This window comes from Muntiacus reevesi, chromosome 2 (assembly GCF_963930625.1).
Source record: "Muntiacus reevesi chromosome 2, mMunRee1.1, whole genome shotgun sequence".
Lineage (NCBI taxonomy): Eukaryota > Metazoa > Chordata > Mammalia > Artiodactyla > Cervidae > Muntiacus > Muntiacus reevesi.
Genome location: NC_089250.1, coordinates 179,972,622 through 179,984,863, shown reverse-complemented (window position 1 = coordinate 179,984,863; position 12,242 = coordinate 179,972,622). Strand labels below are relative to the sequence as shown.

Here is a 12,242-nt window from a genome sequence, read left to right as displayed (position 1 = left end):
CCTGCGCGGGAGAAAGAGTACTTACTCCTCCACCCCCCAGGCCCTGGGGTCCGGACGCAAGACACACTGCAGTGCCTCAGGAGGAACCAGACCTGCCTGTAGGGGAGGGGTCTGGGCGCTGGGCCCTAGCTCCTTCCTTGGGGTGAGGTGGACCTGCCCCCCTCCCACAAGGCCTTTGACCTGAAAGGGGAGAGCATGCCCAGGGCATGAGCACAGCCCCCACGCTCAGCCACGCTGGGCCCCCTTTCCATCCCTGGGGCCCATCTCCCGCCCCTCCCCCCAGCTGTGTCAAGGCCAGCATGGTCCTGCGTCATCTGTGCTGGCGGCCCTGGCCTGTTCAGTGGCCTCGAGCACAATGCCAACCCACGCTGGGGAGACTTTGAAGGGTGAGGGGCCTAGGGGTGGGGAGGGTCTCTTCCAGAAGGCAAATGCTCTGGGCAGGAGCAGCCAGGCCCTGGGCTGACACGGAGCTGTGCGCTCCTCCTCTCATGGACACCCCCTCAGGCCAGCGTGGAGAGGACCCTGTTGATGGGCAGGCAGGCTTGGCCTTGATGGTGGGCAAGGCTGCTATACCCTAGTGTCCCAGCCCTGCCCCTGGCCCTTGTCTGAGGTCAAAGGTTGGATCCAGAGCCCTTAGAAAGACTCCAGGAGAAAGCCACAGAAGAGGAATGGTCCTTCCAAGTGAGAGGGGAGGAGGTGCAGGACAGGCTGGGGGCAGGGGGGTGAAGGAACCCAGAGGGCCCCCAAAGACACTGAGCTGGGGGAGCAGGCAGCCAGGGGGAAGAAGGTCAGGTTGCAGGGGGCAGGCAGCACAGCCCTGACACCTGTGTGGAGGAGGGCAGGGCCTATCTCCCCACCCCCACCACCACCCAGGGGCCTTCCCAGACTCCCTGCTGCCAGAACTCAGCCTGAGCACCTGACCCACCCTGACTTGGGGACAGAGCCAGGAGGCACGGGGAGGGCCCAGCCTGAGCTGGAAGAGGTCAGGGTCTAGTCGGTCTCAGTTCAGTTCTCCAGTTGGGGTACAGCTCAGGTCAGTTCTCCAGTTGGGGTAGGAAGCCTGGCCAGTGTGGCCTTGCCTGGACTACACTGTCCATGACAGTGAGCAACCTGCTAAGCCCCCAGAGACAGCGTCTTGCAGCCGGCAAACATTCCCTATTGTCAGAGAGGCTGGGAACCCAGCCCAGAGTCAGTCACAGGCAGCTGAATAGGAGGCAGGAGCCTCACCCAGCACCCAGCCACAAGCCCAGAAACGCCTGGAGCCACACAGAGAACATGGGCGTCCTAACAAGAGGGACCTTTACCTTACTGACTACAGTTAACCCTAATGAAGACATTAGGGTTTTTCTCTTCTTTGCTGTTGCTTAGTCACTCAGTTGTGCCTGATTCTTTGCAACCCCATGGACTGTAGCCCACCAGGCTCCTCTGTCTCTGGGATTCTCCAGGCAAGAATACTAGAGTGCCATGCCCTCCTCCAGGGGTTCTTCCCAACCCAGAGATAAAACCCGAGTCTCCTGCATTGGCAGGCAGATTCTCTACCGCTGAGCTACTGGGGAAGCCCTTCTCTTCTGCGTGTGTTAGTTGCTCAGTGTCCAACTCTTTGTGACCCCATGGACTATAGCCTGCCAGGCCCCTCTGTCCATGAAATTCTCCAGGCAAGCATATTGCAGTGGGTTGCCAGTTCCTGCTCTAGACTTTCTCTTCTAAAAGGCTCTAAATATGATACTGAAATTTCGTATTAGAGGAGAAAGTTTAAGTTTTCAGCCATCCTCAGTCACTTTGCAGATCTGAAATTCATGCCCTCACCAACCCAGACTGGAGGATGGGCTTCTGCCAACAAATCGTGGTCAGTGGTCCCAGGAAAAGCTCTGGCAGGTGCTCCCGTACCTGCCACCAAGTGTCCAGGGACTGCCCATCCCTTTTTGTGTTTGGCTGCAGCTTGTAGGATCTTAGTTTCTTGATCGGAGATTGAGCCCCGGTCCTGGGAGTGAGAGCACCAAGTCCTAACCACTGGACTGCCAGGGAATTCCCAGGACTTGCCCATACCCACACCCAAGTACAGTGAGTTGAACAGTGACCCTCAAAGAAACACCACCTGGAACCTCAGAAAATGACCTTCTTTAAAATAATGGTCTTTGCAGATATAATTAAAGCAAGGGATTTGAGATAAGGTCATCCCAGATTAGAGAGGGCCCTAAAATCCAGTGAAGCCTGTCCTTGGTAAAGGAGAGAGTCGTATCCTCCCATTGTGTGAAAATTGTATAAATCCTAATTATGTCAAATTGGTTCATAGTGCTTTTCAGGTCTACTCTATCCTTCTATGTGTCTATTCATCCTATTAATTTTTTAAATTCTACTAATTTCTAAGAGTTTGCTATTGAAACTCCAACTAAAAATCTTACTTTATCTACTTAAGAAAATAATTGTCATATATAGTGGAACTTTATATTTTCCAAGTATCCTGTAAATGTGTTATCATACTTTTATAACTTAAAAAAGAAAAAAAATTTTAAATAAAGATAAAAAGGAGAGGGATATTAGGACACAGAGAGACCCAGAGGAGAGATGGCAGAGAGGCGGCCACAAGCCCGGGAGTGCCTGGAGCCTCAGAGGAGCAGGAAGCTATGCTGACGAAAGAGCTTCCGGTAGGGCCGATGGGGAGCCGACATCTTTATTCTGGACTTCTGGCCTGCAGAACTGTGAGAAAGGAAACTGTTGTTTGGAGCCACCACACTTTGGAGTAATTTGTCACTGTAGCTCTGGAAAATCAATATACTGAGAGAATCAGTAGTGGGTGAGCACCCGGGGTACACACTGCAGGGTTCGGGAGGGAGCTCAGCAGGTGGTAGGCGCCTGGGCCTGGACCCCAGGAAGGACGCTGGACGCCGCTGTTGGCTCTGGACATCATGAGACGGCAGGAGTAGCCGAGAGGGCCCTTCTGGCTCCAACAGTAACCCTCAGGACACAACCTCAGGAGGGAGCACTGAGTGCAGGTCCAGGCATGGGATGCTTCCAGGGGTCCGATGTTCAGCATCTCTTCGGGGGGCTTCAGAGTCTGACATACATCAGGGACTTTATGGAAAGTGTGTGCCCACACACGTTCACACAGCTCCCAGGTGCTCCCATGCAAGCATTCACACACGCATGCGTGCTCATACTGCAGTGAAGCCCATTGCTCTGCTCTGTCCACTGCTTCTGCCTCTGCCCCAGGCTCTGAGCCTGATGAGTGTGGAGGGAGGGCAGGTGTCAGTTCACACAGAATCCAGCCCAGAGGGATGAAAGGCAGGCAGAGAGCAACTTGAGGTCAAGGACTGTTAAATGGAAGACGTTGCTGGGCATGTGGGCAGCACATACAACATGAAGGCTCCCTCCCTCCTACAGGACACACCTCTGACAAAGAGTTTGGGCTTTTCTTACTAAGCAATCCTCTAGTTCTCTTTGGACCCCAACTGGGTATCCTACAATCTAAGTGGATTCTAACTCCAGCCACCCAGTGCACACACAGATCCATAGGCTCAGGGCTCAGTCCACAACACAACAGGCAAGAATACTGGAGTGGGTTGCCATTCCCTTTTCCAGGGGATCTTCCTGACCCAGGGATCAAACCAGTGTCTCCGGCAGCTCCTGCATTACAGGTGGATTTGTGACTAACCAGCTGTAAATCGGGGTCCTGTAACTTGCCAGAATGACTCACAGAACTCAGGGGAGCATTTTGCTTACCTTATTGGTTTACCACAAGGACACAACTTGGGAACAAATGCAGGAGATGTCCAGGGAAGGTGTGGGAAGTGGTGCAGAGCCCCACACCTCCCCAGGAGCCACCCTCTCAGCCCTCCACGTTCACTGACTGGAAGCTCCCTGACCCCCTCCGTTTGGGGTTTGAGTGGTGGTCCATCACATGGGCAGGAGTGGTTAATCCTGGACCATTGGAGATTAACTGTGTCTCCAGCCCCCATCCCAGGAGGTCAGAGGTCAGGAGCGGGACCGAAGTTTCCCCTGGCAACCGCCCCCCCACTCCTCCTGACTTGTCACCTGTCCGGTGTGAACCCAGGTGAGATTGAAATGGGCTTGTTATGCATAACAGATGCTCCTCTCACCCTTTCCTTCAGGAAATCCCAGGGTTTTAAGAGTTCTATTCAGAAATCAGGATGAAGACCAAATATCCATTTCTTTCTTTTTTTTTAAAGTTTCTTTGACTGCTCCGTGTCTGGGTGTTTGTTGCCACACAGGGGATCTTTGATTTTCATTGCAGTATTCACGCTTTTTAGTTGTGGCATGTGAGATCTAGTTCATTGACCAGGGATGATGGCTCAGCGGTAAAGAATGTGCCTCCTGAGTGCAGGAGATGGGGTTCAGTCCCTGGGTTAGGAAGATCCCCTGGAGGAGAGCATGGCAACCCACTCCAGTATTCTTGCCTGGAGAATCCCATGGACAGAGGAGCCTGGCCAGGCTACAGTCCATGGGGTCACAAAAAGTTGACTGAGCGACTAACACCTTCTTTCCCATTGGGAGTGAGGAGTCTTAGCCACTGGACTACCAAAGAAGGCCCTCTATTTTTTATTATATGATAACATCACAGGATAGCCCAGGAATGCCAGGAAGCTTTGTGCCTCTTGAGTGGGCAAGGAAGCTGAGGGGCCTGGGTGGAGAGGCCCCAGCTGGCCACTGACCATCACAGGTAAGGGGCAGAGATTCACATTGAGGGACACCTCTTGTCCACTTGTAGACGCAGAAAATACCCAAAAAATCAGGCGTGCGTATGTTGCTCACTTGTGTCCTGCACTGTCTGTGGAATTTTCCAGGTAAGAATCCTGGAGTTGGTTGCCATTTCCTACTCCAGGGGATCTATCCCGACTCAGGGATTGACCCCATGTGTCTTGCATCTCCTGCATTGACAATGCTGATTCTTTACCACTGGCACCACCTGGGAAGCCCCAGCAAACCAGAACTTGAGGCAGAAGTGAGTCAGGTAATGAAAGCTTATGAATGAGAAAGTCGGCTAAGAAAAGTGTGGTACCGCTGAATGCTAAGGGGCTGTCTGGAGGCCGGCCCACTGAGTGAAAGCTTTTCCAGGGGCCTTGTGTTCACACTGGCCAACCCTACACCACCTCTTAGCCCTAAGAGGCAAGGCTGTCCTCCCCTTCTGACCGCATTCATACTGTAGTCTCTGGTCCCACTCTGCATGCCCCCAAGAGAGCAACCCCATACTAAAGCCCGGTCAGCGCCATTCGCAGAGCTTCTTGTCAGAGCGACCCAGGGTGTGTGTGGGGGGCGGGGGTGGGGCAGGGAGCGTCTCGCACAAGAAAAATCGCCCAGCAAAGATCAGCTAGACCAGAGAGTTGAGCGCTGCCTCACGCCTGCTAAGAGGGCCCTTTTCGAGACACGGGCCCCGAGACAACCAGGGAAGAGTGGTCGAACACACAAACCGGCCCCCGACAAAACTCAGAGGTCACCGACCCCTCAACACCCGTGAACCCCGGGTTTGCACTACTTCTCGCAAGGTCACAGAGACCCCTGAGCAGTACAGGTTCGCCTCCGCAGGCGGCCCGCCCCTCCTGGGGCCGTGCCCCGCCTACCGCAGGGAGCTCCGCCCCGCTGCCCCGCCCACCCGCGGCTCAGCTCAGACAGGAACCCAGTCCAACCGCGAAGGCCCTCCTTTGGCCCCGTACCCACAACTTCCGGAATGCCGCGGTTGCTATGGTTTCTACGGCGCCAGTTCGAATCCAGTCGGCCAGAAACCGCGTCCCTCATCGCCGCTCCTTCCCCTGGAGTGCTGGGTGCCTGAGACACTCGGCGGGACCCCCGCTTTCACGCCCCCCGCCCCTCAAGTCCAGTGCTCTCAGCCCTGCTGCTCGCGCCGCGGCGACGCCTGCACTCTGACGACTTCGTCTGGGGCTGAGCGGCGGCGCATGCGTCACAATCTCCTAAGTCTCGCGGACACACTTGTTATCAGCCGCGCCGCTGGTGTAGTGGTATCATGCAAGATTCCCATTCTTGCGACCCGGGTTCGATTCCCGGGCGGCGCAGGTTGCGACTTGAATTTTTTCCCTCTCAGTCCCCCAAACCCCCGAGGGATTTAATTAAAAGAAAAGAAAGCCAGACAAGGGGAAGGAATCCATTCCAGTGAGACACCAATGAGACAATTTCGGAGTAACAAGCACTATGAAAAAGTGCTAGGACAGCCACGGGCACCGGGTGCTGAGCCAATGGACGCCTGTAAACTAACGACCCAAGCTTGCCCCCGGTTCCCGTCCCGAGGCCGCGGCTCGCGGTGGGCCTACCTGGACTGAGGTGCCTTTAAGGCGCTGCGCGTGTCCTCCTGGGAATTGTAGTCCGTGGAGAGGGAAGGCCAATTGCAACGCGGCAAGGCCACACCCCCCCCCACCCCCTCGCGGTGCCTGACTACCACTCCCGACGGGCCCCGCGGCTCTGGAATACCACTCGCGACTGGCGCCGCGGCGTCGGACTACCACTGCTGAAGGGGCCGCGGTGCCTGACTACCGCCGCCGACGCTCCCGGCTGTGCCAAACTCGCGAAGGCGCTCTCCGCGGGAGACTGGGAAGATGCTGGTTGCGGAGGCCGCAGAGCGGAACAAGGAGCCCATCCTGCAGGTGTTGCGGCAGTACGTGGACTCGGCCCAGCGCGGCGTCCGCGTGCTGGAAGTGGCCTCGGGCTCGGGCCAGCATACAGCCCACTTTGCGCGAGCCTTCCCCCATGCAGAATGGCAGCCGTCCGACGTGGACCAGCGCTGCCTGGACAGGTGCGGCGGGAAGGTGGGACCCTGCGGATGAAAGTGGGCCCCGTCCCGCTGCCCTGGGGCACCCCCGCTATTGTGGTTCCTCTAAGTCTCCCCCAAGCAGGATTGCAGGGGCTCAGAAAAGGCTGCACAGGCCACCCCCACCACGGGCTGTCCTCCCGCAGCATCTTGGCCACCACTCAGGCCTACGGGCTGCCCAACGTGAAGGCCCCGATGTACCTGGACGTGACCTGGGATTGGAAACAGTGGGGCGGGATCTTGCCGCAGTCGCTGGACCTGCTGCTCTGCATCAACTTGAGCCACATCAGCCCCCTGAGTTGCACTGAGGTCTGTGGGAGCGTGGGTGAGCCACCCGGGGGCCACCCACCTGTGCCACGTGGGGAGGGAGCGGAATGCCCGATCTGCCCTGTATCAGCAATGGGGACTCAGGCCTGGGGAGGTCCCGGGAAAGCTCCCCATTGCTGTCCTGCCTCCCCCCTCTGCAGGGCCTGTTCAGAGCAGCAGGACACCTGCTCAAACCCAAGGCTGTGCTCATCACCTATGGGGTGAGTGCTTCTGCCTGAGATGGGCCTCCCCAGGCAGGCAACCTTGGCCATCTGGGCCTTTCTGGACTGCCTCCTCTTGGTATTTTCAGTTGCCTTTCCCTCCAGCTTCCTATCCTCATTGAAGCACACCCAAGCCCTCTGCTCTCCAACACTCCCGTCACTTGCCCTTGCTCAGCACTGTCCTCCACTGTCCCCTGTCTGGGGGCATCAAGGGGTGTGTCCTTTCCATTCTGTGGGTGCCATCCTGCAAGTGTGCACCGTGCCTGGCTGGGGACGGCTGAGCCTGTGGACAGTGGGCAGAACCGTGTCACCAATCTCCACAGGCCTATGCTGTCAACGGGAAGATTTCTCCCCAGAGTAACGTGGACTTTGACCTGACTCTCAGATGCAGGTCAGAGTTGGGTGGGTAGGGGGCTTGGCTGGGTGGCAGGTGGGTCGAATGACCCCCAGGCCACAACCCCGCCTCCTCTCCTCATGCAGGAACCCCGAATGGGGGCTACGGGACACCTCCCTTCTCAAGGACCTGGGCCAGGCCAGCGGCCTGCTCCTGGAGAGGATGGTAGGTGGCAAGGACTATGGTTGCGGGCAGCCTCCCTGGGGACCAGGAGCAGCTTCTCCAGCCCAAGTATCTCCCCCAGGTGGACATGCCAGCCAACAACAAGTGCCTAATTTTCCGGAAACAGTAACTCCTTCTTCCACGATGCCTGTGTTCCTGGACAAAGCCTCTGCCACCCTGGGCCAGACTGTGGGGTGTGACCCTGCCCAGACTGGGGATTCTTGACCAGTGGTCACAGGGCTGCTGAGAACCTGAGAATAAAGTATTTCCTGCTGCCCCACTGCTGGTATCTCCCATGTCATCTCCTGGGAGCACCCCTGCAGGGTGCCTGTGGGCAGTCTCTGTCTCTGAGGTTTCCATACTGGGCACAGGAGGGGTCTGGCCTGTGGGTCAGGACTCCCGGGCATCCTGGACTCTGCTGCTTCCGTCAACCAGTGAGGGGACGAGGGAGAAAAGCCCCAGGAATGCTGAGGCAGGACTGAGCTGACTGCCTGGTCCTCTTGCTGGGGGGAGGTGGCACCCACCTCCCAGGCTGCTCACTGGTGCTCCCTCCTGATCTCAGAGCAGAGCCACGTGCGCATGTCGGGGCCGGGCCCCCAGCACCCACAGGCCATGAGGTCCAGGACTTTTATTATCCAGGCAGAGGGCGAGGGTGTGGGGAGGGCGGGGCCTAGCAGGTTGGTGGGGAGCTGGGGCTGTGGGTTGGTGGGCAGGCTAGTCCTGGAAGCGGTTGAGCAGCTCGCAGGCCTTCCTTTCTAGCAGCTCAGTGATCTTCTTGATGCGCTTCTCACTGGCGGTGCGCACATAGCTGCCCGCGTCCAGCATGGCCACGCCGTCACGCACCTCGCCCATGATGACCAGTGGGCCGTCGCCGGCCGTCACGTTGGGGCAGGGGCAGGCTCGGTCCACACCGACCAGCGTCACCTCCAGGTACTTGGTGCCCAGGAGCCGGAGGCCCATCTTGTCGTCCTTGAGCACCTCGTCCAGCGCCACGCGTGCGATGCCGCCGCCACCCACCTCGGGCTCCTCCAGCACCTCGGTGAGCCGCCCCACGATGGCGAAGTCGCTGCGGCACAGGCTGAGCGCTAGCTTGCTGCGGAGCCGGCAGGCCCGGCAGGGCGGCGTGCGCGGCACTGGGCAGGCATGCTCGCAGCTCTCGCGGCTCTCAAAGTTGTTGCCGTTGCCCTCGCAGCCGCTGTACTCGAAGGGGTGGCAGTGCTGCAGCAGCGGGCTATAGGCCCAGCGTGGCTCCCAGCCCTGGCAGGGGCCCTGCACAGCCGGCAGTGCGCAGGTGTCCCCTGGGTCACGGGCGCACGCCTGCTGGCACGCCTCATAGGTCTCAAAGCCCTGGGCACCCCCAGCACAGCTGCCCACGGGGAAGGTCATGCAGCCGCGCCGCTGCGGGTCAAAGTGCCAGAGGACCCGGCCAGACTGGGGGCCGACACAGGCCTGCGTGCTGGGCAGGCACTGGGCCGGGGCGGTGGGAGCCTCGTGGACCCCAGCCCTGGCCAGATCGCGCTGGACCACGGACAGCGGGAAGTCGGCACGCAGCAGGCCAGCGGCGTTGCGCGCCGTGCACGTGTAGAGGCCAGCATCCTCGGGCTGGGCGTTGTAAAGCACCAGCTGCCCAATGCTGGTGACCACCACATTTCCGTACATCTGGTCTGGCCGCATGATCAGGTTCTCCCGCTGGTCACTCTGCTTCTCCCAGGTCACGGCGGGGGGCGGGCGGCCGCTGACATCGCAGTGGAGGCTGGCTGTGCCCCCCACATATACTGCCTGCGGGGAGGGGCTGCTGTAGAGGGCGGGCGGCACTGGGGCATCCCCGGGCGTGGGGCGGGCAGTGGTCTCGGGGGGCCTGGGGCTGCTGGGCGGCCAGCTGAGGACGTGCTTGCAGGGCACGACGTGCAGGCGCAGGCCGCGCAGGCAGGCCTCGGCGTCCATGTAGCAGCGGTTGTAGTAGGTGAGGCCATCCGAGGCACAGGTGAAGCTGGGCTCCTTCTCGCAGCGGTCCCGGCAGCGGCACACCGGCTGCCCGTCCCAGATGTCGCAGTCGGAGCCCTGCTGTGCACACACGAAGCCCTCACACGAGGCCGCCAGCCTGGGTGCGGCCGGGCCGCCGTCAGGGAAGCGGGCAGCCACGCAGCTCTGCAGCCCACACACGTTGGTACAGCACTTCTCAGTGGCCGCACAGTCCTGGGGGGTGGGGGGCACAGCTCAGCGGGCACCTGAATGCTCCCTCCCGCCCAGCCCCAACATGCCCAGCTTGGGCAGGGGAGGCCTGCTGCCCCTCCTTTCGTCAGTGTCCTCCAGAGCCGAGCAGGTTTGCTCTCCATCTGGGGGTGAGCCACAACTGTCAGCAGCCCCTCATAGGTCGCCTTGCTGAACCTCACTGAGCCCCCGGACCCTTGGCCCCCAAAGCAGGTGGTTGTTACTCCCATCGTACAGATGAGGACACAAAGGCCTGGGGAGGACGTACAATGTTCTTCAGGCCACTGCAGTGCTGTGGAGTCGGGCTGCAGGGACGGCACATCCAAACAGGGCCTTGGCCTCCGCCTTGCTGGGCCCAAACACAGCTAGTTTCAGGGTGGGGGTGGGCAGGTCTGAGGACTGAGAAATGAGTCACTCAGTCGTCTCCGATTCTTTGTGACTGCATGGACTATACCGTCCATGAATTTCTCCAGGCCTTGATAATACAGTGGGTATTCCCTTCTCCAGGGGATCCTCCCAACACAGGGAATTGAACCCAGGCCTCCCACATTGCAGGCAGACTCTTTACCAGCTGAGTCACCAGGGAAGCCCATTCAATCTTCAGACACGTGAAGGCAGCATCTGGGGGTGTCTGTCCCCAGGGCCTCTCACCTGGAGCTCAATGTGAAGAGTGGGGAGCCCCAAGAGAAAAATGACCTCCAGGGTCAAGGGTGGCTGGGTTCTCTGCAGTGCAGGCAAGGCCTGGGGCAGGGGTGAGGTCTGGGCTCCTCCAGCGCCGACCGACCAGACCCCCAAGACACCCTGGGCCCCCCAGGAGCTGGCCTCCCCCACAGTCGGGCTGGCAGGGACTGCCGGTGCTCACCTGATCTCCGACGCACTCTCGCTCACAGGTGCTCTGCGCGTCCACCCACAGGTTGGGGCTGAGCTGGTTGGGGCACACCCCCGGGTGGCCCCCAGGCCCCGGCGGCAGGCTGGCCCCCACAGTCAGCCCAGCCAGGAGCAACAGGGGCAGGAGCGGCCTCAGGGCCGGCATGAGGACCGTGGGCCCACAGGGTGGGGGGTGTGGCCACTAGCCCCTCCTCAGACCCTGCTGAGCCCCACGCCCTACAGGCATCCACCCTCCCAGACCTGCGATCGGTGCCCCTGTTGTCTGCCCTGGGCTCCCCTGTGCCCAGGTTGGAGCCCACAGCAGACGCTGGCCTCAGACCGGGTAGAGCAGAGTCCGTGCATGTGGCACCGGCCCCTCCCCCACCTGGCCCCTCTGGTCAGCTCAGGGCAGGGGGCGGGGAGACGGGAGGAAGGCCGGGGAGGGGCCAGCGCTCAGGAACAGAGACACTGGTGAAGAGGGTCACCGAGGGGCGGAGAAGGGCGGCTCTGGCCAGAGAGGAGAGGGGGGACTGCTGTAACCGGAGCCCCCTCCACCCTCCAGGCCCTGGGATCAAAGCTGCCCTGCAGGAGGGGGCAGGGCTGGCCAGCCCCTTCCCCAGAGCAGGCCGCCCCCTGGGAGTGACTGTGTCCAGGCAGAGCTGCAGGGGCTCTGCATCCAGCCCAGGCACCATGGGGTTCTACACCCTTCCCAGCAGAGCCTCTTCCCCTGCTCCTTCCCACAGGCATGCTGGAGAGGGGCATTCGCAGCACAAAGGTACCTGGTGGGTGGTGTTGCCTGGGCTTGCTCTGGTGGTGGAGGTGGGGCAGCTGATGTAGGAAAGAACTCTTGCATTTAGGGGACCCCCACCCCCACCCAGGCACCCAACCCCTGGTCCAGGCTTCTCCTCAACTGGCTAATGGTGGGTGCCAGCAAAGGGGAGTCCTAATCACAAGTCATGGACACTAGACAGGCTGAGTGTTTACTTGGACTGACTTGAGACTCAGTGGCCATGTGTGGCCCTACGTGGGGCCGTGCAGTCCTGAGAGACACCAAGGGCATCTAGGAGTACCCTGAGAAGAGTCCCAGGAGAGCTTAAGAACAGCCAGGACCCAAAGGCCATGGCCCGTCCCCTACAGGCCCCGCGACAGGGAGTCACCCACCCGGCAGGCGGGAAGCCCCTCATGGGCAGGGGCAGATCAGGGCCAAGGGGATGGACTACCCACTTTGAGACCTACAGGAAAACATCCTGCCGCCCTGCGTCTGACTTGCTGACTTCAGAGGCAGGGTCCCAAGAGCCTGGTCTGG

General features: G+C 59.9%; 2 protein-coding genes and 1 non-coding gene across 7 annotated transcripts; 2 read left to right on the top strand and 1 right to left on the bottom strand.

Annotated features, from left to right (window-relative positions):
• The first annotated feature begins 5,955 nt into the window (after nucleotides 1–5,955).
• On the top strand, nucleotides 5,956–6,026 carry TRNAG-CCC (transfer RNA glycine (anticodon CCC)). Its single transcript has one exon. It is a non-coding gene; the product is annotated as a tRNA-Gly (tRNA).
• A 380-nt stretch (nucleotides 6,027–6,406) lies between these two features.
• On the top strand, nucleotides 6,407–8,140 carry METTL26 (methyltransferase like 26). 5 transcript variants are annotated; one of them, XM_065920223.1, is made up of 6 exons: nucleotides 6,407–6,760; nucleotides 6,922–7,084; nucleotides 7,243–7,302; nucleotides 7,626–7,693; nucleotides 7,783–7,861; nucleotides 7,941–8,140. In XM_065920223.1, the coding sequence occupies exons 1-6, from the start codon at nucleotides 6,564–6,566 to the stop codon at nucleotides 7,986–7,988; spliced, it is 615 nt and encodes a 204-aa protein (XP_065776295.1). In that variant the 5' UTR covers nucleotides 6,407–6,563; the 3' UTR covers nucleotides 7,989–8,140. The 5 variants fall into 5 exon arrangements, with proteins under 5 accessions (XP_065776295.1, XP_065776293.1, XP_065776296.1 ...); XM_065920221.1 differs by lacking the exon at nucleotides 7,626–7,693; XM_065920222.1 differs by having other exon boundaries at nucleotides 6,575–7,084.
• A 355-nt stretch (nucleotides 8,141–8,495) lies between these two features.
• On the bottom strand, nucleotides 8,496–12,229 carry WFIKKN1 (WAP, follistatin/kazal, immunoglobulin, kunitz and netrin domain containing 1). Its single transcript, XM_065923925.1, has 2 exons — nucleotides 10,932–12,229; nucleotides 8,496–10,054 (listed from the first exon to the last, which is right to left on the bottom strand). Exons 1-2 carry the CDS (start codon nucleotides 11,100–11,102, stop codon nucleotides 8,573–8,575), a joined length of 1,653 nt encoding a protein of 550 aa, XP_065779997.1. The 5' UTR covers nucleotides 11,103–12,229; the 3' UTR covers nucleotides 8,496–8,572.
• Nucleotides 12,230–12,242: the final 13 nt, after the last annotated feature.